Source organism: Leptosomus discolor, chromosome 2 (assembly GCF_034619465.1).
Source record: "Leptosomus discolor isolate bLepDis1 chromosome 2, bLepDis1.hap2, whole genome shotgun sequence".
In the NCBI taxonomy this organism is placed as follows: domain Eukaryota; kingdom Metazoa; phylum Chordata; class Aves; order Leptosomiformes; family Leptosomidae; genus Leptosomus; species Leptosomus discolor.
The window spans coordinates 32,189,650-32,212,715 of NC_141392.1; the positions used below are offsets into that span (position 1 = coordinate 32,189,650).

Sequence of the window (23,066 nt, forward strand, 5' to 3'; positions counted from 1 at the left end):
TTTCTGGTATTAATTATTCACAGTCCATGATGTTTGATCATGTCCTGTTTCAGGTATTGCCTCACTTACCTGCCTTTTTGTCTGTCTCCCCCAGTTTCATTGAACATATGTGAAAACCATGTGAACGGTAAAATATCTTTATTCCTCGAAGATTACTGGGATATCTCTGGAAAGAGTGGAATGGTCTCAGTCAAGCTTATTCATGATTTTTGTCCATAAATCTGGTCATTGTCGTACTAACTGTAATTGATTTTGCTTACGGTCAGACTTGAATAGGCCGGCTTTAAAAGTTTACTGTGTAATATATTGCTTCATTCTAAGTGGCACGAGAAACTAACCCTACACAGAAAATTAACAGTGAATATGTGTTACATGTTTCCAGATAACTTAAAAATTGCTGAGAATCTTCCTTAATGGAAGAACATCAAGGTCAATATTTGGCTGGAATTGATTTGAATGGTTGATACTGAGATAAAAAGAAGGAAAGTAGCCTTATTTCACTGAGAGGAGTAGAGGGGTAATTGGAGCACAGCTTGCTATGGATGGTAATGGTTAGCACAGCGAGATGGATTTCAAGCTGTAACTGATCTGGCTATTTTGAATGTGTTTTTTTTTTTTTTTTTTATTTTCCTTCTCCCCCCTGCATATTTTTGGGGCATAGAGTAATGTACCCAACATGGGGGAAGGGCCATTTCCTGGACAGTCAGATCTATTGCCAAACTCTGTATTAGGGAAGTACCTGAGTACCCAGTTAGTAAAGATGTCAGATACAGGCTTTTTAAACATAAATCTGCTTTTTAAAAAATGGTCTAAACCCAGACAGAATTTGAGCCTTAAGAGGCTCATATCTCTGAGGACGGATATGAAGCATAGGAGACTACTTTGGCCACTGAGGTGAGCTTTCATGGCCTCATTTCTCCTTCTGCCTCAGCTGTTGCGTTCTTCACATGTGTATGGAGCTGACACAAAATATTCTGATTATTTGCCCAGAAAAGCTCTTCAGTCAGCCCTGCAAATCAGCTCCGAGGAACCATAATGATTTTGATAGAATCTCCTTAACTTTTTATCTATGCTTAAAAAGAAGTCTTTTTATCAAAATAGACTGCTTTGATTTTTTTTAAAAAGTTACTTTGCACTTATGTATTCAGTATCATACACAATGGAATTTTGAAAGTGAAAATGAAATGCTTTTATTTCATTGATATTAAATGTTTCAATTAACATAAAAAAGGACTTCATAGGAAAAAAAATCTCACATACTCATTTTTGGAAGTGCCCAAATTTTAAGCTTTCAGAGTTCACTATGAATCTTCCATTCCCACACTGCTCCACGTGTATACCAAAATGTGTTTGCAGAACTGCACCAGATATAGTGATAGATTTAATGAAACAGGAGATGATTTTCCTTCTATGAAATTCCATTTGTAAACTGTATATACCTGTATACAGGAACAGAATTTGTTTTATGGTGGCAAGAACCTGCTACCCTTATTCAGCCCAGGCTTTCACAATGAATATTCTATCTAGACATCAGCCTCAGTTTTTCAGTAAAGAACTTCGAACTCCAGCTAAAAGGTTTATGTTATCATGAAGTATAGATAATAAAAAGGAGAGGAACAGGGCTGTCACAGCTGTTCTGGAATATCTCTTTTAAGTAGTTATTTTACATGCAGCGTAGTCTAACCTTTGAAGTTGAAGTGTTCACAGCATTAACATGTAACTTCCCAACAAGAGCCCATTTTTTTCAACTTTTGCAAAGAGAATCTTAGTTTAAAAATATGCAGTTACTTGCTTAGATTTAAATGTTCTAGTCTATTAAGTTCCAGTGGGGAAAAAGCTGTAGAATTTGAGATGCAAATAGTGCTTTCTAATTGACTGCTGGAAGTGGGATGCTGTTCTTCTAACACCATGTCTTTTAGCCTTCTCAAAGCTGAATGTCTACTAGCCTTCCAGTCACTCTCTGCCGATCCTGCAGAGAGATGCATTTAATAACAGACATATATCTTCCTTCCCTGGCACCTGCCTTAGGTGGGGCTGGAAAGCCCCCGGGAGGTGCTTGATTGCTGCCTAAACATCTTAGACAGTAAAGCTGTACAAGAATGTTCCCACCTGGACACTGAGAGCTGTTTGTTTTCTCAATATTCTTTGTATGTCCCACTTCTTGGTGTTCAGAAGAAATTCCAAATACCATTATTTTTCTGAGACTGGAAATCACTCTTTCTGCCTTGCTGCTTACTGCATCAGCTCAGTTGCGTTACAGTGGCTCAGAAAAGCACTTGTGTAATGCCTTATTGCTGGAGGATGGTTTGTGGTAGTTCCAAATCATTTGCAGTTCATTTTGTTCTTTTATTCTGGCTTTTTCAGGAAATAATCCTGATGTGATTTGGGAAGCCCTTCAGAAATATTGGCACTGTTGACCTTAAACATAAGGTGAAAATAGAAGCAAGTGTATACAAGTGAAGTTACGTATTGTAAATCTGTAGCAAGTAACTTCAATGCTGCTGCCACACTTTTGAAAAGTAATTTAGAAGTGATCTTCTCAAGAGTCATTTGGGCCCTTTGGCATATCTCTTCACAAGTTTTGTTGTAGATTCCCAAGTCACTTCATGGGTAAAAGTTTTTCTGTGTCATCCTTATTAGTAGCCAATAGCTCCATGATGTTTTTTTCTCTCTCTCCTTCGCAGCTCCCTTTTTTAGATACTGGATACTTCTTTTATCACAATGGCATTGCAAAGGCCAGGAGAAGACGCAGTCTTCAACACAAGCTTCATCTGGAAAAGGATTCCAGGGTAAGTGTTTCATCATTATGTGCACCTATCATGTTTTGTTTGTGACACAGACTATTTTTTATGAGGTCAGGGTAATGATCAAATCCTTGGTTATGGCTATGTTTCCCCTCCACCCCTTGCTTGTTTCAAGCGTGGTGATTGCCGTATGCACATACCTTCCAAACAACTACTATTTCAGTACTACAAATACTTTTACATTCTCCAAGATGTATCCTCTCTCCAGTAAGATTCAGTGATGCCATAGTCTCCAGTACATCTCAGTGCACTCTGCCTCTATGGTGGGGAGGGGCCATCCAGGTTACATCTCAGAGTTGTCCCCTCCCATGCATCCTGCTAGTCCATGGGTTATCCAGCCCAGAAAGCCTTGTGGTGTGTGAAAGGTGGCATTTTCTCTGCAGTCACACTGGGAGTTTTTCTCAGGGAATAGTGTGCACACCAGATGCTAAGAGAGCATTTGCTGTCAGACTTCAGTATTTCTTTTAGAGGCTCTTGCTCGCAGATGGTGTGCTCAGTTTTCAGAAGCATAAACCCCTTAGACAGGAGGGAAAGGCCCTTTTTGCAGAAGACTACAAATGGCACTAGCAAATTCTTTTTTTATTTTCTTCAGAGCTTTTACACTGGTATAATACTGGGCTGGAGTGGGGGCAGGTAGCACAAAAAGTGTGTTTACTGCCCAAAGAAAGTAGATAAGCCCTGAGGAATGATATCATGACAGCAAATAGATTATGTTTTTAATCCTTCAGTAGGATTTGAAGTCTCTGTGCTGTGAGCGAAATAGAGGGGGGAACAATTTTATTCCAGGCAGAATTTTATTGCTAGATGTTATATGGTATTTGAAACCTACGAAAATTAAAAACTGAGTAGGATGAAAAGAAAAATAGGTTAAATAAGATCATAATTGTTGTTGTGACACGAGAGTAAACAAGGTCTATGAATTCCCAGCTTAATTTTTCTGCTTCTGCAGAAATTTCAAGTGGTTTTGGGCCCAGGTCTGACTGGGATGCACTTTGCTGGTCATTCCTGCAGCTGGGACCCATGTGAATGAACCACACAGGTTCCAGGTGCTGCCTGCCCCCATCACTTCACCCTGAGATGCTGAGAGCTGAGTCCTGATAGATTCCCGGGGGCTGCTGCTGGGCTTCCAGTGCTCTAAGGTACCTTGTTTCCCAAGCAGGGATCAGAAAGTAAACTACTGAGAAACCATTTACAATTAGTGGATACTAAGCAAATGTCCAGAGAGGTGTCTTTCATTTCCATGAACCACCTAATCTTATTAAAAGCTGTTTCAGAAAAAGCGTACAACTGAGTACGTTGTCAGCTAGTGACTTGAGTATCATCATTGTGCAGGTAACTCTGTACTGGAAATAAATATTTCTGTAAGCCTCTGAAAATTTTACAAATATCTATGATATTTGTCTAAATCCACCAATTCTCATTCAGTCTCATATTACATGGCTGAGCACTCCCATACTAATTCCAGACTATCTCTTGCGTTGATTACCTCTAGACTAAGTGTCTGCAGTGCTATTAAGATCAGCTTAAATGAATCTACCTTCTCATTTAGAGATGTTCTCTTTTGCAGTTATCTAGTATTTGCAGTTTCTAGGCTCTTAGTTGGCTTCTGTCACACAGAATGAAATCTCATTTTTGTTGTTAATCTTCACTTCTTCCTGGTGCTGCATACCAATGGCTCAGCTCACCTTGGCTCCCTCATTTGATCTCGCGGAATAAGTCGTGTATGCACATAACTAAGAATCTCTCCCATGTGAGGAAGAGGATGATCCTGGGCGTATCCTGACCTTGTGGGTTACGCTGGGGGATGGAAGGGCGATGGAAGCAACAATTCATTTCCACATCTAAAATGACATTTTTCTCCTCTAGTCCTACTTACTGTGCCCTTTCGGGTAGTCCTTGAGCTCTTATGATACTCTATAGGTCAGTTACTTTTTGTGATACAGTTTGAGAGCAATTAAAAACGTTACTCTTATTTCTCTTCTTTCTTTTATACATGAAATTTGGAGAAGTCATTAAAATTCCTGTCATATTTATGTATGAGTGGAAACATGAGTTGTGTTGACAGTACTTAATTTCAGACTCCAAAAATAATTTCTAAATTTAATGGCAGCTTTCTAGACCATTTACTTTCAATTTTACTTAGCAACAAATGTCAGCACTGTCATGGTTAATATGTTAACGCATGAAGCCAAGAATAAAATGTTCCTGTTGTCAGGCTAGCTAGGAAGGAAACTTCCACCAAAAGGGCCTTACAAACCTCTTGGGAACCATTATGGTAAATGCTGTAGTTGCTTAGTCCTACCCAAATCTTGTGAGAAAGTGGGCTGCAGTTATTCTGTATACTTTTCACTTTTAAGGAGATTGCAGTTCCTAGCTAATTTTAATTATTAGTTGAAAAACAGCACAGATGTTCACTCAATTAATTAATGTTCTTTAATCAAGTAAGTCCCTTGAGGAACCATGTCAGTTTTTCAAGAGTCCGGGGAGATAGATGCAAACAGGTTACTGCATCATTTTCATGCTCTGCGTGTCTTTTAAAATGCTCAAAACAACTTTGTTCTGTAAAATTTACTGTATGTTTTTACCAGAATAATTTGGAGATATACCTATATAGCAGTTATGTGATAAACATCATCACTGTCAGGGGGGTGGGAATGGAGCATTATTAAGATGCCTTTCTAGAGTTCCAGCAAGAACTGAATCTTTGTTCTGAAGAAGAGCCTCAAATATGATGGATTTGACATTAATCCGTTCGTGTTGTTGAAGCATGAAGCAGTACTGGCAGCAGGGGAAGGCATATGTAATAGTATCCTATCGCATATTGTACTATTGAACTGATCCAGAAAAAAGTGCAGGAGCATGAAGCACTGTGGCTTTTGCTGTCAGTACACTCCTCTCAGGGATCTTCACTGTCAGGATAGCAAATGCCACAGTGAATTGAGCTGCTTCAAATGAAGACTGTTTAGTTATTTGAATTATGTTCTTTGAGGTACAGAGAACCTTCCAGGAGCGGTTTGCTGGAAACAACTTTTTGTGTCAGTTGCAAATTTCCATGGTTTCCAGGTGCACTTGTATTTTGTTGTTTTACCATATGTACCTTTGGTGCCAAGTAGATTCGGCGGGGGGGAGGTCTCTTTAACATTTCTGCGTGTTAAAGCTGGAATTTTTAATGAGATAGGACATAGCAGCAAGATATCTAGAATTCTCTACAAGAAACTGTGTTTTCATCTGCTAATTGCTTCAGCTGAAATTTCTCAGACCAAAAGGGCAGCGATTAGGCTTAGTTCGCCTTGAGAAACTTCACTTAAGTAGCTGCTGTACTTTGCCCCGGAGCTGCAGGCAGGGAGGCAGCCTTTGCTAAGACCCATGGGTGCAGGCAGCAGGGAGGAGGTTGACAGCAGAGGGCAAGGGCCCTGAGTGACATAAAGCCACTGAGCAGTCTGAATAGGCTGGGACTGGACATCCATGTGAAGGTGAGGACAGAATAAGTGGGACAGGCTGGAACAAGAGTCTGAAAAAAGATTGAGTGATTTGGGCATGGAGCCAGCCTGTGAGCTGAAGAGGACATGGAGAAGCACGGGGTAGATTGGAGAGACTGAAACCAGGTGTCCACATTGACATCAAAGCATGCTGCTTCCTGAGCGCAGGTCACAACACAAGCTTAGAGTGAGGTGACTTTTTCCAAGGGAGTCTTCCCTGCAAGCAGGGGGGAATACAGCTTCTGTAAGAGCAAACATTGTTTTTAATTATGAGGAACAGTGGTATGTTTCATCAACGTGACTGCTCTGGAAAAGTAAATCAAAAATATGGAGATACTTCATACTGTCTTGTTTGTTAGGTTTCCTGTCTCTGTACAGCAGAGGCAGGATGGGAAGCGGAGACCATTCCTTCTCCACCGTAGCTAAAAGAAAACCATGGGATTTGCTTCATTTTGATTTTCAAAACTGACTTAGATTCTAGCCTCCTGTGGAGAGACTCAGATGTATTATTAATAAATGTTTTGAAATATGGCCACGTCAGAGGAAAGAAGAAATGCATGGTCGTTATGTTACTTTTCAGACCAATACTTTTGTATGTTTGCTGTTGTTGGGTTTTTCTGTTAGTAAATAGTCTTCCACTGAAGGAGCAAGAGTTGAAACACAGTTTGTTCTCTCAAAGATTATTTTGCTTTCTTTCAAGTTTTAGATAAAACCATTTTCCTCCCACACAGTCTCTCCTGTCAGACAGCTGCCAAGATTAATCCCACTCAAGAAAGAGGCTTTAATATACAGAGAGGAGCTGAGTCCCGGTACTGATATCTATATGTGAGTGCATCTGTGTTGGTGTTGGGGGAATAAATATATATGTGCGGAGGGGGGAAGGTGTAATGAAAATCTTCCATTGGGAGTGAGTGAGTTTGGCACTTAGATGATGGCTTCTTTGGAAACAAACATCCCAGTGATAGCAATTGTTACACTGTGAAAAGGGATTAGAAAGGGAAACTTGGCTGATACCTGTGCTGGTACAGGAGTCTGAGGAGGGCAGATGTGTAACTTCTTCAAGGCGTAGTCTCTAGATGCCCATTGTTAACAGTACTCCCAAAGTGCTTGCGTCATGGGACAGGGGAAAAAAAGGGGGATGTAAATGCAAAGGATCTAAGCTTTTAGTTAAATAAATCAAAATCTTCCATATACTTCCTTGCTCATTTAACATGACTGGCTTGTGGTTAGGCCATTGCAACGTGTGAAGGCAGAAGTGCCCTGCGATGCCAGGTGGGGGTTTGCCGAGTTCTGCCAGAGCTGAATATTTCATCCACAGTCACTGTTAACAGGGGGAAAGCCGGCCAGCAGCTTGGGAAGAGCACTGCTGCTTAACGAACAGCAGCTCTTAGCAATGGCAGTGCAATGTAAGTCAACTTTCAGCGCCCTTTCTGGCAGCATTAATGACAGACTTGAGGTGGGTTAAAGGTGTAGCCTTTTGCCTTACTCCCTTAGGTGCCAGCACAGATCTTCCCCTTTGCCAAAATGAAAATCTTCCTGGTAAGATCAGGAGAACCCAGTTTTCCTCAGTTCTCCCCACTTCTCCAGAGAGTGTAGAGTGCAGTGACCTGGGGATGCAAGGGGCAGGAGCCATTGTAGCTTTCCTTGCAGATTTGGTCAGATTTCTGGAATTGTTGTGGGGGTGTAACCTGTTTATCCAACCTTCTGGTTCTGGAGATAGGCAACTCTGCCCCTGGAATGTAGCAATAAGAGCAATTTAGAGTTATTTTTATTAAAATGGCTATATTTGGCATCTTTACTTCTACTCCATGCCCCCCATCTTGATTTCTCAGCTTCCTGACAAGTGATTTTCTCAGCTTCCTGCTAGTGATTTTCATTGCCTGATAAGTTTCTGATCAAAGCTTGAAAGGTATCCCAAGATGCTTCCTCCCTCTGAGAAGAAAGCTGGCTAGCTCCCAAAAGCTCCACTTGACCTGTGCACTGTTGTGATCCTGCTGTTTGCTCCTTTTGTGGAGAGAGGGATTAGTTTCCATGCAGTTCACCACAGCAGTGACCCCAGATCTATACAAAACTTTCAGCCTCTGTGGGAATAAACGTTATATAAAGTGAATGTAATGCCCAAGACTTGCTACCCAGTCTTGAATCCTATGAGGAGGCTTCAGGTCCCCAAGCCAGTTCTCTGCCATGCAGGGAGGTATAGATGTGCATTAGGATAGAGAGACAGGAGAAAATGTCAGGTTAAAAAGTCCTTCATGTTCTCAACTCTTATGTAAGTTCATGACGCAGATGGTGACAGGCTTCCCAGTGAAGACTATTTAGAGTTTTGCCCTAATATATGCTATCATGGGGCTGGCATGCTGGTAGGATTATGCCCAAGAAAAGTTTGGAGCTGCCGTCAATTTTATGAGACTATAGGGCGACGTTACACAAGTATCGGTGTTATCCTTTTGGAAGGAAATGGAACATTAAGTAATAAAAGCTCTGCTTAAGTACCTGTGATAAATATTGAGCAGCCAAGGAAAACTCATTAGAGGAAACATCTTTCCAATGCTGAAAAAAAGCCCAACTACCTTCAAACCTATACACTGTTGGTTGAAGCTGCGTTGCCAGCTTGTTCATGAAACAAGAACTGAAGACATTTTTGTTGTCAATCATCCTGACAAAATGAAGCATATTGTGCAGAAAACAGGCAGTGTCTTCCACGAATGGATCCCTGGTTTGTTTCTGGTGTAAGTTGTCTTATGCTTTATCTACTGTATTTGAGGAAGGGGTTCCAAGAGCCTCTTCCAGTTCAGAGGGAGACGTGTTCTTATACTAACAACTTTTTCAGGTCAATATCATCTTGAACTATATTTCTTTTGCTTTCCCATGCAGCTCAGAGCCCTTTTTGAAGATTTTTTTAATTTCTAATTCATAATGAAGCCGGCATTATAAGAAAAACACAGATTTTCTTGAGGAAACTCTAGTCAGCTGTATGTATTAGATCATCTGATAGTTGATCTGGTGTATGTCTCAGTTATTACTGAGAGGATTTAACACTTAAATGAAGCATTTTGCTTTTATGATAGACTGTTTCCAGGTGTTGATGGATGGTTATTTAAATGTACAGGTTTATGAGTGGGGTTATCTGAGAAGATGAATAGGAAGAAGCAGCAGAGATTACAGCACAGCGTTTGAAAAAAGTTAGATGCAATTAGAGTCGGTTCATGGTGAGGTGAAATTCAGCCTGCATTTCAGACGTGGAAAAAGAAAGGGTCATACAGCCAGTAGGACAAAGATAAATAATTGTAAGAAATATGCTACATGTGTTGTTTGATCTTTGCCATTCCAAACAAGGAATCAACAGGGCTGCAAAGAGGAGATTTGGGTGTCTGATAAGTGAGGAAAAAAGTTTTCCCACTACTTTGCTCTTCTTGCGCTGCTGACAGAAGTAAGGGGGGGATTGCTGTGCCTCTGGAGTGCAGAGGATAAACTAGTCTTTAGGCCATGGCATTGTGTTTGTGATAATGTCGAAAGAAAGAAGTTGGAAATGCAGTGAAGTAGCAAGTTTGGTTCGTGGCTACTATATGTGCCACTGCAAATAATGATTGCTAAATTCCCTGTGATTGCTTTTTTAAAACTGAATCCAAGGGAGCCCTATTCCTTGTTGTCCCTGGCCTTTGTAGATTCTATATGTGCCCAATAAGGATTGACGGAGATTAACTGCTCACAGAAAGCCCTGTCCAGCTATGATTTTCAGAGTTGACCAACAGCGATCCCACCTGTAAAGCACTTAGCTGCTCTTTAATTGAGATATCACAATTATTGCGTAGGAGTCAGTTTCTATAATAAGAATAAAAAGAACTCTGATATAAAAAATAATGAGGCCTAGAGTCACTCAGATACTTAAGCTGTCACTTAGGCTGACACAGTAGTCCCTGTCACTGCAGAATGAGTATGTTAAGCATATGCTGAAGAATTTCCCAGTTTCTATGTTTGAATTCCTGATATTAAGTGTGACATTGCTGGCTTGTATTTGGACTGTGCATATATATTGTATTTGTGATGTACAATACAGTTTTAATGTAAAATACCACAATGCAATATTAAATATTTCAAACAATTTGCTACTGCAAATGCAGTTATATCCAACATGACGTAAAAGCTAAGCTGAATTGATCTATTATTTCTATTTGTAACTAGAAAGACAGCTTCAGGGAGAAAAAACCCAATCCATCAACATCAGCATTAAAGAATGCTGGAAAACTTTTATAGCTGTATTATGTGAAAAAGCACCATTAGCTGCACATAATAAAATAACAGACTATCAAAATGCTATCAGACTCAAGCATACATGTATCTTTTATGCAAATAGTGTATAACTAAAATTACAGGGTAAGCTAAAACTATTTCTATTAGAAAAAATATAAATGAGTGTACTGCAAGATAACAGACTGATAAGACAATGCTGTGCAGATTCATGTATAGTTTTCCAAAAATAAAAGGATTGACGCACTGCAGTCCTGGTGCCACCGGGGGCTGTGGAGTCTGCATAGTCGGTGGTTTTAAGGCAAGGTTAGACAGTGATCGTAACTGACTGGGGTGTGGCTGATTCCTCCCTGAGGCCCTGGGATGGTTCAGATGACCTCTTGAAGTTTCTTCCAGTCACCTATTATATCATTTTCATATTGCTGAACATGATACTTGGGGTATGGTGGGGTAAGGCAATAAAATGAGCTCTATGCCTGAAAAATGCTTGTAACAGGTGGGAGTTCAGTAATTTTACAAAAACCTGTTGAGACAGCTGACCACATACAGCCTCCACTCTGCTGCCTGTAAATTGCTGAACTGGCATTAGTTCAGTTTCTGCTTTATTGTTGATGTCTGTTCTCTTGATTGCAGCATTGCTCCCCAGTCTCCCTCTGCTTTTTCCTGTCTCCCTCTTGTTTCCTGCCTGATGAATAGAGTCTCTGTTTTGTGGAGCAGACCTTGCCTTTGTTGTTTGTCTGTGCAATTTCCAGCCTCGAATCTTCACTGGGGTCTGTTTAATATAATACAAGCAGAGGTGAGAATATATGGTTTAGGGTTTTTTGTTAGTAGAATGTTGAGAAGAATGGACAGTGTGAGCCAGTGACTTTGGATTAACATGAAACCTATTGTGCTGCGCAAGTTTGCTTTGGTTTGGGACAAGTTTGACTTGGCTTTGAATAAGAAGTCAGTGCTTTCATGTGCTGAGGTAACAGTCACTGAAAGTTGTGAATATCTCAGCATTCACTGGATCCAGGAGTCCACAGATGTAGTTGGTGATAATCATGCCTTTCTCCCTTGGGAAGCTTGATCCAGTTGCAGCCTGTGTTGGTGAGGTGAAGGAAAGTCTCCTCTGGGCTGTCATCATACCAGCATCTCCTGTCCCCAGGTGATGACCCTTTCCCTTCCTCTTGCCAGGGCTCAGCTCAGGACAGCTGGGTTTGACTTGGAAGAGTCAGTCGTGGCCTGGGAGCACTTGTGCTTGATGATAGCAAAATATGTGCAGGTTCAAAAGTGCTCTCCCTTCACAAATCACCAACATCAGAGCTACAACAGAATCCAGACTGCCACGTGTAAGCCCATCTTCAGGGTTAACTTCACTTTCAGTTTAGAAAGCGTGTGCGTTCAGCCATGCTTTCTTGTTTTCAAAGGGAGTAAATTGTATGCTAGAAAACCTTCCTCAGGAACATTGCGCGACGTTTTGGAGTCTGTTTTCTTTTGCAAATCTCTAAGCCTAACAGAAAATTTTGAGACTGGAAAACTGCCTTTGCGTTAAACCGTTTTGAAAGATTGCAAATGTATTGGTTGACGAATACTTTCAGAAGAATATAGAATTGGTTAAAATATTGTACCTGATAGTATATGATGCCCATGTATTTTAGACCATGACATGGTATATTTAGAATTAAACAAAACAGATTTATAACAGTTTTTTTCTATTCTTTCTTGTCTTCAGAAAATCATCTGTTAAAACAGTGACTGGTTTTCTTGTGTGTACAGTTAGATAAGCAGAACCATTTACTGTATATGACATTGGCAATAAATAAAAAGCAGTGCAGCTATGGGTGTACAGTTAACTTGATGACAACATAAGACTGGAACATTTTTTGATGTAGTTTTCAGGGGTATCTCAGCATGCTGTTACCAGGGCTTGCATCACAGGGCTGTGACGTTGAAAAACCCCACCACCTTTCTACTAAGAGACTCAAGCTAAAAGAATCAATATAGTGGTATATGTTACTGTATCACACAATAAATGTATTATGTAGTGCATCCACCTATGCCATTTAATATACTTTACTGTTGTTTAAATTTTGATGAGTGTTTTCTTTGTGAACAGTGTTTCGGTCTATTGGTTTATTGCAAGCTGTTCCAAAACACGGTTGCTACAAGCATTCTGTGTTTCCAGATCTTCAAAGTGTGTATGCAATATCTTAAGTATAAAATTAATTTTTTTGGCCACCAACTTTTGGCCCAGAAGCCAACAAGGAGTTATAAATAGATCTGTGAAATCGTTGCTTGCATGCATGATGTGTTCCATGAATACAAAAAGGGGTTTACAAAGGTCAGAGAAAGTTGATTTCAGTATTTGGAGATACAATGGAAATGAATTAAAGGTTTAGATTTAAATTATTTCTGAATAGTTTTAATTATGAAGTAATTATTTGATGCTGCATTGGAACATGGCTTTTCAGCAAAATGAGTGTCTCCAACAGCTGCAAATAGCCAGTAGTAATTAAAATGCTAATATGTATGTAATGGGTTGGTGAAGTTGAATAATGCTTCTTGGCCTTGTAAACTTTCGTACTGAGAGGGAGAACAGGACTGGGTAAAGTAAAACATTGTGGAAAGACTAAGAAAGACCTAAGAAACATCTGCATGGTACATATTTTTCCTAATTAGTTGTGTAGTATCAATTCCACACTATTATAAATGGACTCTGCTCAGTATTACAATGTTGCTTATATGAAGTGATAGCTGAATGGCCACATTTCTGTGAAGGTACAGCTTTATGTTTTATATTGATAGCCTTCTGCTGTTTGAGTGCTGAAAAGAAATATGCTCTCATTATGTGTACAGATGTAATATTTCATAAATGTAAATAGTCCATCTCTATTCATTTATCTTTATTGATTCCAGCAATTCTTTCATTCAGAAGAATATACAGTAAGGGATCCATGAGCTTTGCAAACGTGAAACCTTCACAGAAGAACCAGAATTGCCAGATCTAATTATTATTTTTATACTTCTGGTCTCATAGTAGTATCACTAAACTGGTTACTGCTGGGCTCTAGGTTATGTAACACTGCAGCGCTGTTTTAACACTAACAGCTGGTTCTCTTCTTCCTCACCAGCTCTCCATACTCTCTCCTGTTCAGTTTCTTTGGAGAAAGTCCAGATGCGTTGGTTGTATGCTCATCAAGAACCTGAAAAATGAAATAAGCCACTGAGGCAAGGAGATGCCCTGTGTTTTGTCTTGGAGTCTGAGGCTGAGTGATTGATTACATTTGTTCCCATCTAACTTGGCTTGTCATCTGGTAAATATGATAAACTCAATACTGAGCCCATCTTCTGTGTTAGGCTGCTGATTTCCCTGGCACTTAGCCAGCCTTCCCCTGCAGAGCTTTTGGATCACTGTTGTCCTACCTGTGGCTCCACCAAAGTCAGCGCTATAATGCCTGGTGAAAGAAGGAGCTACTGTGGGCTTCAGCTGGCAGCTGCTGTCCCAGCCCCTCTGCTCTTAGGAAAAGCTGCATTCTAGCCAGTGTCTGCACAGTGTCTTAAAAATGTGAGATACCTTTTACAAACCTTATAGGTACTGTTATAACTGCTGTTTTTTCCAACTCTGAACAAGTGGAACTTGTAGCAGCCTACCTCATACATTTTATGGATCTGATACCATGGGGCAACAAGCAATCTCTGGCAGAGCTTGGACAAAAATGCTCATTCTCTTAGGCCAGGAGATACTCACATAATTGAACAGTGCTTGCTTTATTTTCTTTTCTCAACTGTGATGCTCTCCTGGGAAAACGTTCATTGGAATCCATTTTATTTGTTTTGGAACACAAGCTTTTCTTGGAATAATTCCCTTGATTGCTATAAGAAGAGGATTTCTGTTTGGGCTGTTTCTTTTCTGAAAAGAGGAAGGGAAACCTGTTAAACTTTTATTTCCTTGTTTCCAGATCTAACCATATTCATATCTTATAAATTTCAAGGGTCCTTCCCCAAGTTGTGCAGGGCATGTTGTAAGAAAAGCTTATGGAAAGTTTTCCATTGGACAAACAACTAACTAAAATGATCATTTTCCTAAAGGAAAAAAAAAGATTTTTAAGACTTCAACTCATTTTATTTCTGATAGTGCAATCACAAAGTAACAGAAACAGAATCTACATTTTCATATTTGAAATACTGAATCAGGGCAGAAATATTTTATTGCACCAAATAATTTTATTTAGAAAAAAACCAAGTTTAATTTTGTTTCAACATTTCTGGTTGGAACTTTCGTAAGATTTTATTTCATCATCATTTTTGACTGTTTTCTTCAGTTTTGTTATATCTTTCTAGATGAACATACTATTTCCAAACATCTGTAGGTCTGCCTATAGTTTCCACAATGTGTAAAGTATGTTTTGTGCAAGGAAAAACAGCTAGCGGGAGACAACGTCTGAAACAAACACCTGATTATCAGCCAGGACTACAATCTTCTCCTTCTCGTAGAAATGGGTAACTTGCTGCTCACTTCACTGCTCTTCTTAATTGCATCTAAATGGCTAAGAACAAACGCAAAGGCAGCAGTGCCACTGTGAGGGCTAGAGCTTCTCACAGGCGTGCAAACCTCTCACTCTCTGATGCCAGTTAACTCTAGCAAACCTCCACTGGGTCCTTGGTCCATCACCATTTTGAAAAACTGAAGTAAAGGGGCTTGGCACAAGCAGTTTCTACTGCTAATTCACTGAACAATGGCAGTTTGCTGAACATGTGCATCAAAAGTTTGGGGTTTTTAAAGTATTGTTTGGATGTTAATCTAGGAAGCCATTATTATCTGAAACTACTTGAAGAGTTTATCACAAACAAATCCAGGGAGCTCAGCTCACCCTGCCCTTTCTAAAAACACCTAAGGAGGCTGAGATTTCCCTCAGAGCATACTTAGTGGCTTCTTAAACCCTGTTCTGAGGCGGTAATGGGAGCCAAGTGATGCAGTCCTCCAAAGGAGGAGGCATTTTTAGTCATAGACTGTAATTCACTGAAAACCAAGAAAACCTGAGCGTTAACCCAAGATATACAGAAGATGAGGTACGAATGATTTATTTTTTTTTTACTTCAAGAAAGCTAGTTGGAGAAAAACCTGAAAAAAGGGGATATAAATGGTTTGGTTTGGTTTGGTTAGTTACCGCTAAGGAAGAAAACTGTTTCTGCAGTGAGCAATTTGCCGTAGTGAAAAGATGTTTTTGTTTCATTTCAGAGTTGCCATATGTGGTCTCAGTAGAATTGGGAGTTTAATTATGAAATGTTTTCACTTTCACGTGTCAGTGAGATTTGGAAGAAAGTTTGAGTGTATGAAAGAAATACAAATTCCAGATTGAGTTGGAAGGTATAAAAAAGGACATTGCTTTTAGGAGTATGAGTCAAACTGACATCTACTGGTGTCCTGCCATTCACTGCGGAATACTGAGCATTTTTGCATAGAGAAGGAACGTATTTCTGTAAAGACAGCTTTTCACCTGAGAATGTTTTTTGTGTCAGGAAAGTCTACCCATTGTGGTTTTCTTGTTAGCACTGTATTTGGGAATTGTGTGCAAGGTGAATTACCTATCTTGACTTGCAAACAATGAATAATTCAGTGTAAGCCAGAAAGTCAGATAAATCTTCCCAAATACTTTCTATCTGTCTACAAAATAGCTGACAGTAAGAAAGGGACTTTGGGTGATTTAATACTTGCAGATCTCCCACTGAAATGATCTGTCTGACCGTCTGAAATAATTTATGGTCTTTATAGCATGTAATGAAATAATCTGCAACTACAGGTTTCAAAGCAAGTTTCAAGTACAGATTATGCCCATTTTGCAAATGCTGGAAATAAATAGAGGGGTCTTGAAATTTTCCAAAAGGTCATACAGCAAAAGTAGGAGTAGAGTCCAGATGCTCAATCTACTGTTCTGGAAGCAGAAAGAAGGAAAAAAAAAAAAAAAAAAAAAAAAAAGTTGGATTACAGCCATTTGTGGTCTTTACAGCACCTGGGCAGTAAGAAAACTGAGATGAGAACAGTGGGGGAAAAAATAAAACCCAAGAGATTAGCGCAGATCCTCTGAAGCCCAAAAGACTTAGACGAAGGGCACTAACCTTAAACTGTAATTACTGTTGTCATTTAGTGTTTCCACATGCATGATCTGGAGGCTCAGGGGAAATTACTGCGCTAGAGGCTATCTAGGCATAAAATAATAACAGAATTGTATGGAGGCATTTGTCCCTGGGTATAATCCAGTACTAGCGGTCCTGCCTCTGCTCCTGTCCTTGCTTCCCCATGGCTCACTCCAGCTTTTCCCAGGATGGTGCTTCCTCGTCTTAGGTAACAGCAGCAGCAGATGGAGAAAACACATTTACCTCTCTAGCGTTAATGGGGATTTGAGTGAGAGGTCTTTGTGCTCAGGAGACTGTAACCTAAGCAATATTTTTTCTCATTTGCTGTTTCATTCTTTACTGTCCAATGAGCAACTAATTTTTTGCATAAACTATGCATAAGTTATTTGACTGAGCATGCTGCAGTTTATATATTTAAAATATATAGGTGCAGCGTTTCCCAGAAAGTTATATCTAACACCTCCCTGCTTTTAATTTTCAAATGGAAAGAAGCAGAAAGTTAGGGAATTGTGTGTCTTTGTGCTACTTTAGACCTGCTTTAGACTATGCTACTGACCCCAAATGTGTGTTGATCAGCTGGGGAAGGTATGGTTTATCAGAAAGATGTATCCGTGATTTCTTAGCCATTAGGGTGGTGTAGGTGTTGCATGGTTTTTATTATAATATTTGCTCATGGAAATTGGAGCTCTCTTGAGTCTCTACAGATAGGAGACTGACATTTAGCTCCTTTCAGTTCTGCCCCAAATGCCAGGAGCATCAGTAGAACACCAGGACAAGGCATCTCCTTAGCTCTGGTCCCAAACTGCAGCACTGCCTCCAGGCCAAAGTTCTGTCTTTGAGTGCATTACCCTCAGATGGAGATGTAGAATGAAATGATAAATAGTTTTTGTCCCCTTTCTGAGGTGCTTTGAAACCTCTTTTAATATGTTTTGCCTGATTGAACCAGCAGCTGTCTACTCACCCTGACTAGAGGAACTAGTGACTTTGATGAAAGACGTGATGAATTATTTCCTAGAGATTTATGTGGGGGGGGGGGGTTATCAAATCGTAAGCTAAATTGAGAGGACACAGTTCTGCCTTTATTTTTGTTGTGAAGGCTGACAACAGGAAAGAGATTTTTTTTCAGCCGTATTTTCCATAAGAACCTCAAATAAGTTTTTACTGGACAACACAGTAGCTTTCCAGGACTCTATTTTCATAACAGGTCTCAAGGAAAAATAAACAAAATAACCATCTGCTTCCTTCATCCTTGACCAAACCATTATCTCAGTTGCACACTTGCATAAAGTACGAGGACCTTGTGCTTTCTTCCTCTTTAAATGTTGCCTGCTTTGTGAGTTGTGATAAAGGTAAGAAAAATTTCCCTGGACAGTTTTCGTCACCTGTAGGCACCTGTGGAGGAAGAGGGTACCTGGCTTAAATGGAAGAGAGGAGAAGCATGTGAAGGAACAACACATACCTCAGGTGGGGATCACACTGGGACTTTTGCAGTGTTTCTGTGCAAGTGGTCACAGGCACTTATGCTGACCCCTCCACAAGCTCTAAGATGGAAATGCTGGAGAGGAGCCACCTGTGAGCCATCATTTACATGGTGCACCAGCAGTGCACCTGCACTAGGAGGTGTTCACGTCATGTCCATTTGTCATCTGCTTGAAGAGCCCGGATATACCAATTCATGAGGCTGTGAATGGTGCTCTGGCTTCATAGTATGCACCCCCTCTGGGCATCCCTGCTTACTCATTCCCCCTCAGTATCTCAGTGTCTTTTCCTCACCAGTGGGTTGTGTGTTCTGATTTGGTTACTTGTTTGGAAACAGGCATTCTGCACCAAAGCAAAGAATAATGATTTGTCCTCAGAAGGTCAGCCCAGCAAGTTTGAACTTGAGTTCAACTGGAGGGAGGCTTGTAACAGTTTTTATCCTCACAGGGATGGTGTTAAACACAAGAGAGAGATGGTTCTCCAATTTGTGAAAATCTGAAGTAATTTTGCTAATATGAATGGAGGGAGTCTGTATTTACCATTGGGCAAGAGGAGGTGGAACCTGGATCTTTGCACTTTTGGAGAATTGAATCTCGGCCATTAAGCTAATACCAAATGTACGCTGTTGTTCCACTGTGGTGGTTTCACCTAATGTTTTTCTCTGTGGTGTTCCTGAGTGTAGATATTCCTGCTTCCTCAGTCCTCACTGTTTGTTCCTCTGACAGAAATAGCTTTGTTGCAGGAATAGCTGGTGTTGGGATAGGGAGTATGATTGCATTTAAAAAAAAAAATGTTTCTAAACTGGAGCATTTCCCTGATCTCATTTGCAATTTGCAGTCCAGGGTGACATGTGGTGAGTTGAAACAAGAGGGAATACCTTAAACTGGGTTGGCCCTTCCCGAAAGGGAAGTGAGGAACCCTACCCAGTAGAGAGGATGGTAATTTTCAGTCCTTTTCAGAGACTTCAGGGGGAGGTGTTTCTATTTTTTGTTCAGAATTTTGCAGAATACTGTTGTTACCCTCAGTCTCATAAAATGACATTTTGAGCCAAGAGTTTGGTAGTTTCATCCCTTACATAATTCTGTTGTATCCTTGGCAGCGCTTTGTTGTTCATAGTTTTCCTTTCATGATGGTCATTCGTAGATAGAGCTCACTTGCTCTTCAAGGAAAGCCCAGAACAAAGAACATAAACTCTGACATTGTTGCTTTGTAAGCAGCTTGCCGAGTCCATGATTCTGTCATTTAGCACTGGACGTTTTACACTTCTTCAGACTTTAGTGGCCCAATACATGTGGGACTTTATATCCCAATCTAGGCATCTGTTCAAACTGGCATAAAGTCAGTCCTTCGGCTGTAGTAGTTTATTTCCCCAGATCTCCCTTTTGTTACTCTGTGGAGTACTGATAGTCTCAACCTACTTCTTCAGTGCTTGCCGTAACACAGGTTAAGCTGTCATCTAGGAAATACGAAGAGCCCCTAAATGTGTGTGCAGCAGGCACTGTTAGTATTAACCAGATATTCATCGCTTTTCATACCAAAGGAATGTAATGTCATGAGGGTAGCTTTTTCCGTTGAATTTTTATTCTGTGGAAACCATAACATGAATTGGGTCTCAAAGTTTGGACACTAGCACGGTTTCCATAGAATTTGCATGCATCATTTTTGATTGCCTGCTGTGTGTAGCCTGACCAAATTATTTTCTTCAATGATTTGCTAAACATCTGTCTCGATGGAAAAAAACTAGGAAGAGCAAGAAGTATATAATGAGGGTAGTGGTTTACAGGAGTGTATGGAGATCTTTGGTGATAAGCAAAAGCATATTTAGGACTTAGTCCTTCTCAGTCCCTTGGGGTAAAGCCTCCTTTCAGTGAGTGTGAATAGAGCGGTCCCTGTTAATATTAATGCAAGTTATGTATGTGCACTGGGAGGAAAATATACCCCGGCGTCTAATTATTTTATGCTAATAACTGAACTGAAAAGATACTCCCTTGTTCCCGGCCAAAAAAGCAGCAATAGTTCAAAGAATTTGCAGCAGGATGGTAATTTCATCATTTCGTTTAAACCAGCCTGTGCTCTGACTCAGTGGGGACAAGGGAAAATTCTAGCGCCAAAATCCCCACTAGTGCACATGCAACTCCAATTAATAATGAGTTTTGTAGTCTTTGGGGGCCACTTTTCATTGCTCTAGGCAGCGGATAAATAGTGGGGCTTGTGACAATTGTGAACTAGTTGGATATCTTAGTCCATTGAAATGAAGGCAGAAACCCCTTTGTTTCTAAGATTTTTTTGAAAATAAATTTAATTGTGCAGATGTGCTTTGGAGAGAGGCTTGGCCAGCAGCCAGCAGGACAGGCTGGTGGAGAGTACAGGCAGGGATGTAAAAAGCCTCTCTGCTAAGGGGGTTGTTGAGAAAACACATAACAAACATTCAGACCACACTTCTGTGCCTGGTACTGCCCTGTCTCTGTGACAAGCTAAGGAGAGTTTCAGCTGGGATAAACTGGGCATATTAATGCTTGTCTCAGTTTCACAGGGTTTTCCTTCCCTGTTAATTCTCTGTGTACTCTGTTAAGCTGGGACTGGCTCTGGCTCTGTGCCCCAGCGTGGCATCTCTTCTCCGCTTTCTTGACCCTACCTCTGCTTGGTGTCAGGTCTCCTGCCTACAGTCTCACGCTAGATGTGATCTCTTTGGAAATCACTTGTGTCCTGGTGACTTTCTTGTCAAGAAAAGAGCTGTAGACTTTGCCTGGGGGAATGCGGGTTCAATACGCTGCTCAAGCCTTGTGCTAGGCAGTATGTGAGTTCAGGGGCAGAAGGGTGGTTTGCTGCTACTTGATGGCAGCCGGATTCTGGGATGAGGTGGGAAAAGTGCCATGATGTAGATATCTCTGCCTTGGCCGTGTTCTCTGCCACGGTGCCGGTGCCGGGCACCAGCAAGCCCTGCGGCTGCATTCTTTGCATGCTCCAAGGCAGGAATTGGAGGAGAACATTTGAAGATTAAAAGAAAGGATTCTGACATATAGCATGTCTTGACAAGGATCAAGGTCAGTCCTTTGAAAGTATTGAATTAAAAATCAATTTGGGTAAAGGCCAGAACAACAGGACATCAGCTGTTTCTTTCTTTTTTGCAAACCAATCTCTTATTTCCCGGCTCTTCCTGCTTTTTGCCTCAATACAGAAATTGTTCTCTAGAAATGGTTCTGTTTTGATGCTTTCTCTGTGGCAGATGGCCTGTCCCTGGCAGCTATATGCTGCTAACCCAATGTGGTACAGCAGTGACACATAAACCTCTGCTGATTTTATTAATGTGCTTTGTGACAGGAATCCATAAACCTCTGAATCTAGGAGCTGAAGAAGTGCAATTGCAACCTTCACAGCGTACAGCCTGATCAATACAAATCATCAGTCGCTTCCTACTGGGCTGGGAAAGGCATGTATCGGAGCAAGCTTCCTTGTCGTTTCTGTCCAGTGTATTTATGGTAATAGAAAAAAGAAGAAGCAGTGCTATAAACTGCTCTGCTCTTGAGTGCATGAGCAGATACGTGAATGTGAGCAGCAGCATAATTATGGTTTTCCCTTTGTCATAAGATTGGCTTCTGTTTTGTGTCTGGCTTCTAGTTATGAAATTTCCTGAGAGAAGATGTTGTACAGCCCATGTAATTCCCACTAGGCAGCACTTTAGGAAGATCAGTGGTTTGCAATTCATTTCCACTGAGATAGCAACAGAGCTCTGAAGGCGTTAAAAATGGACAAGGAAGGCTCAATAATGTATCTCTACCGCTCATGTGGACCTTGAAGTTTAAGTATTACAGGTTTGAAATATTAGAATAAGCTTAGACTTTTTGGCAGTTGTTGCTATATCACTCCAGTCAGGCAGCTTTGTAAAAGTAGGCTTTGTTTTTTATTAAAGCTAAATGGGCCTTCTGGAGATGTCATCACCACCTGGCTGCGGAGGTGTTGACAGCAGTGGGCAGTAATCAGTGCTAGCAACCTGCCTGCATGGTGCAGTGGGGACCTGAGTCAGAACAGAGACTGCCACTGGATCCAGCAGGGCCCATCTGCTCAGAATGGCCATAAACAGTGGAGGAAGCTGAAGTAAACTTTCACTCTAGGCCTCACTGCACAAGAGGAACCCCAAAAAGCTCCCACCATGATTACCGCAACTGAATGCTCTCATTGGGCTTGGGGGCAGCTATATAAAAATGTTTGGTTTTTTGACTTAGAAGATGTTCAGAAAAGGAGTACACATGGAAAGCAAAATAAATTACATAAAGGGCAGGGCAACATTGCAGCTCTTCAATGAGTGTGACATTATGGCATATTTACTGTTAATGTGGGAAGGGGATAATCTGTGCCAGTAATTCCATGAGAGAAAAAGTGTATTGTATTTTTCCAAGCAGATGTTTCAAGGCAAATAACAAACTGTTAGATGAAATTTGAGTGGGAAGGAGGCTGTGGAGAATGAAGTGGAAGTATGACAAGTTATAGCACAGGTCAGAAGCCAGCTTTTAAGTGCAGAATCACTTTGGAGACCAAGGGGTCTATTTTCAGCACATGCTGTAGACTTCCTTTAAGGTCTCATCCTCTGCTGACTCAGTTTCCCTAAATGATCATGCATACCTATGCAGGCATTTGGCATATTGTAAGGCACTTCCAGTCTGTCCATATGGACTACACTTCATGTCTGTAAAGCAAATTGGCATCTTTAGAAAGGAAATACGTGAAGTTAGAGGTAAAGCTGCTACAAATGATGCTTTGTGACTTGAAAGGTGTTTGGGCATTAGCACAAACATTCACATAGTTGCAGGAAGTCTTTGCTGCATCAGGGTGAGTCAAGGGTGCACTTCAACAAAGAGAATAACTTTACCTGTCAGTTGAGAATTCCCATACAAACCAAATTGAACAGACTTTTCTCCAAGTGATATTTTCTCACAGTCCC

General features: G+C 40.7%; 1 protein-coding gene across 1 annotated transcript in view; it reads left to right on the forward strand.

Moving 5' to 3' along the window:
• The window catches only part of PCSK2 (proprotein convertase subtilisin/kexin type 2), a 103,417-nt gene that overhangs the window by 19,366 nt on the left and 60,985 nt on the right, over positions 1 to 23,066 (forward strand). The window contains exon 2 of the mRNA XM_086460844.1: positions 2,685 to 2,789. Within this exon, the coding sequence (XP_086316970.1) occupies positions 2,685 to 2,789 (105 nt within the window). The remainder of the gene's footprint in view (positions 1 to 2,684; positions 2,790 to 23,066) is intronic.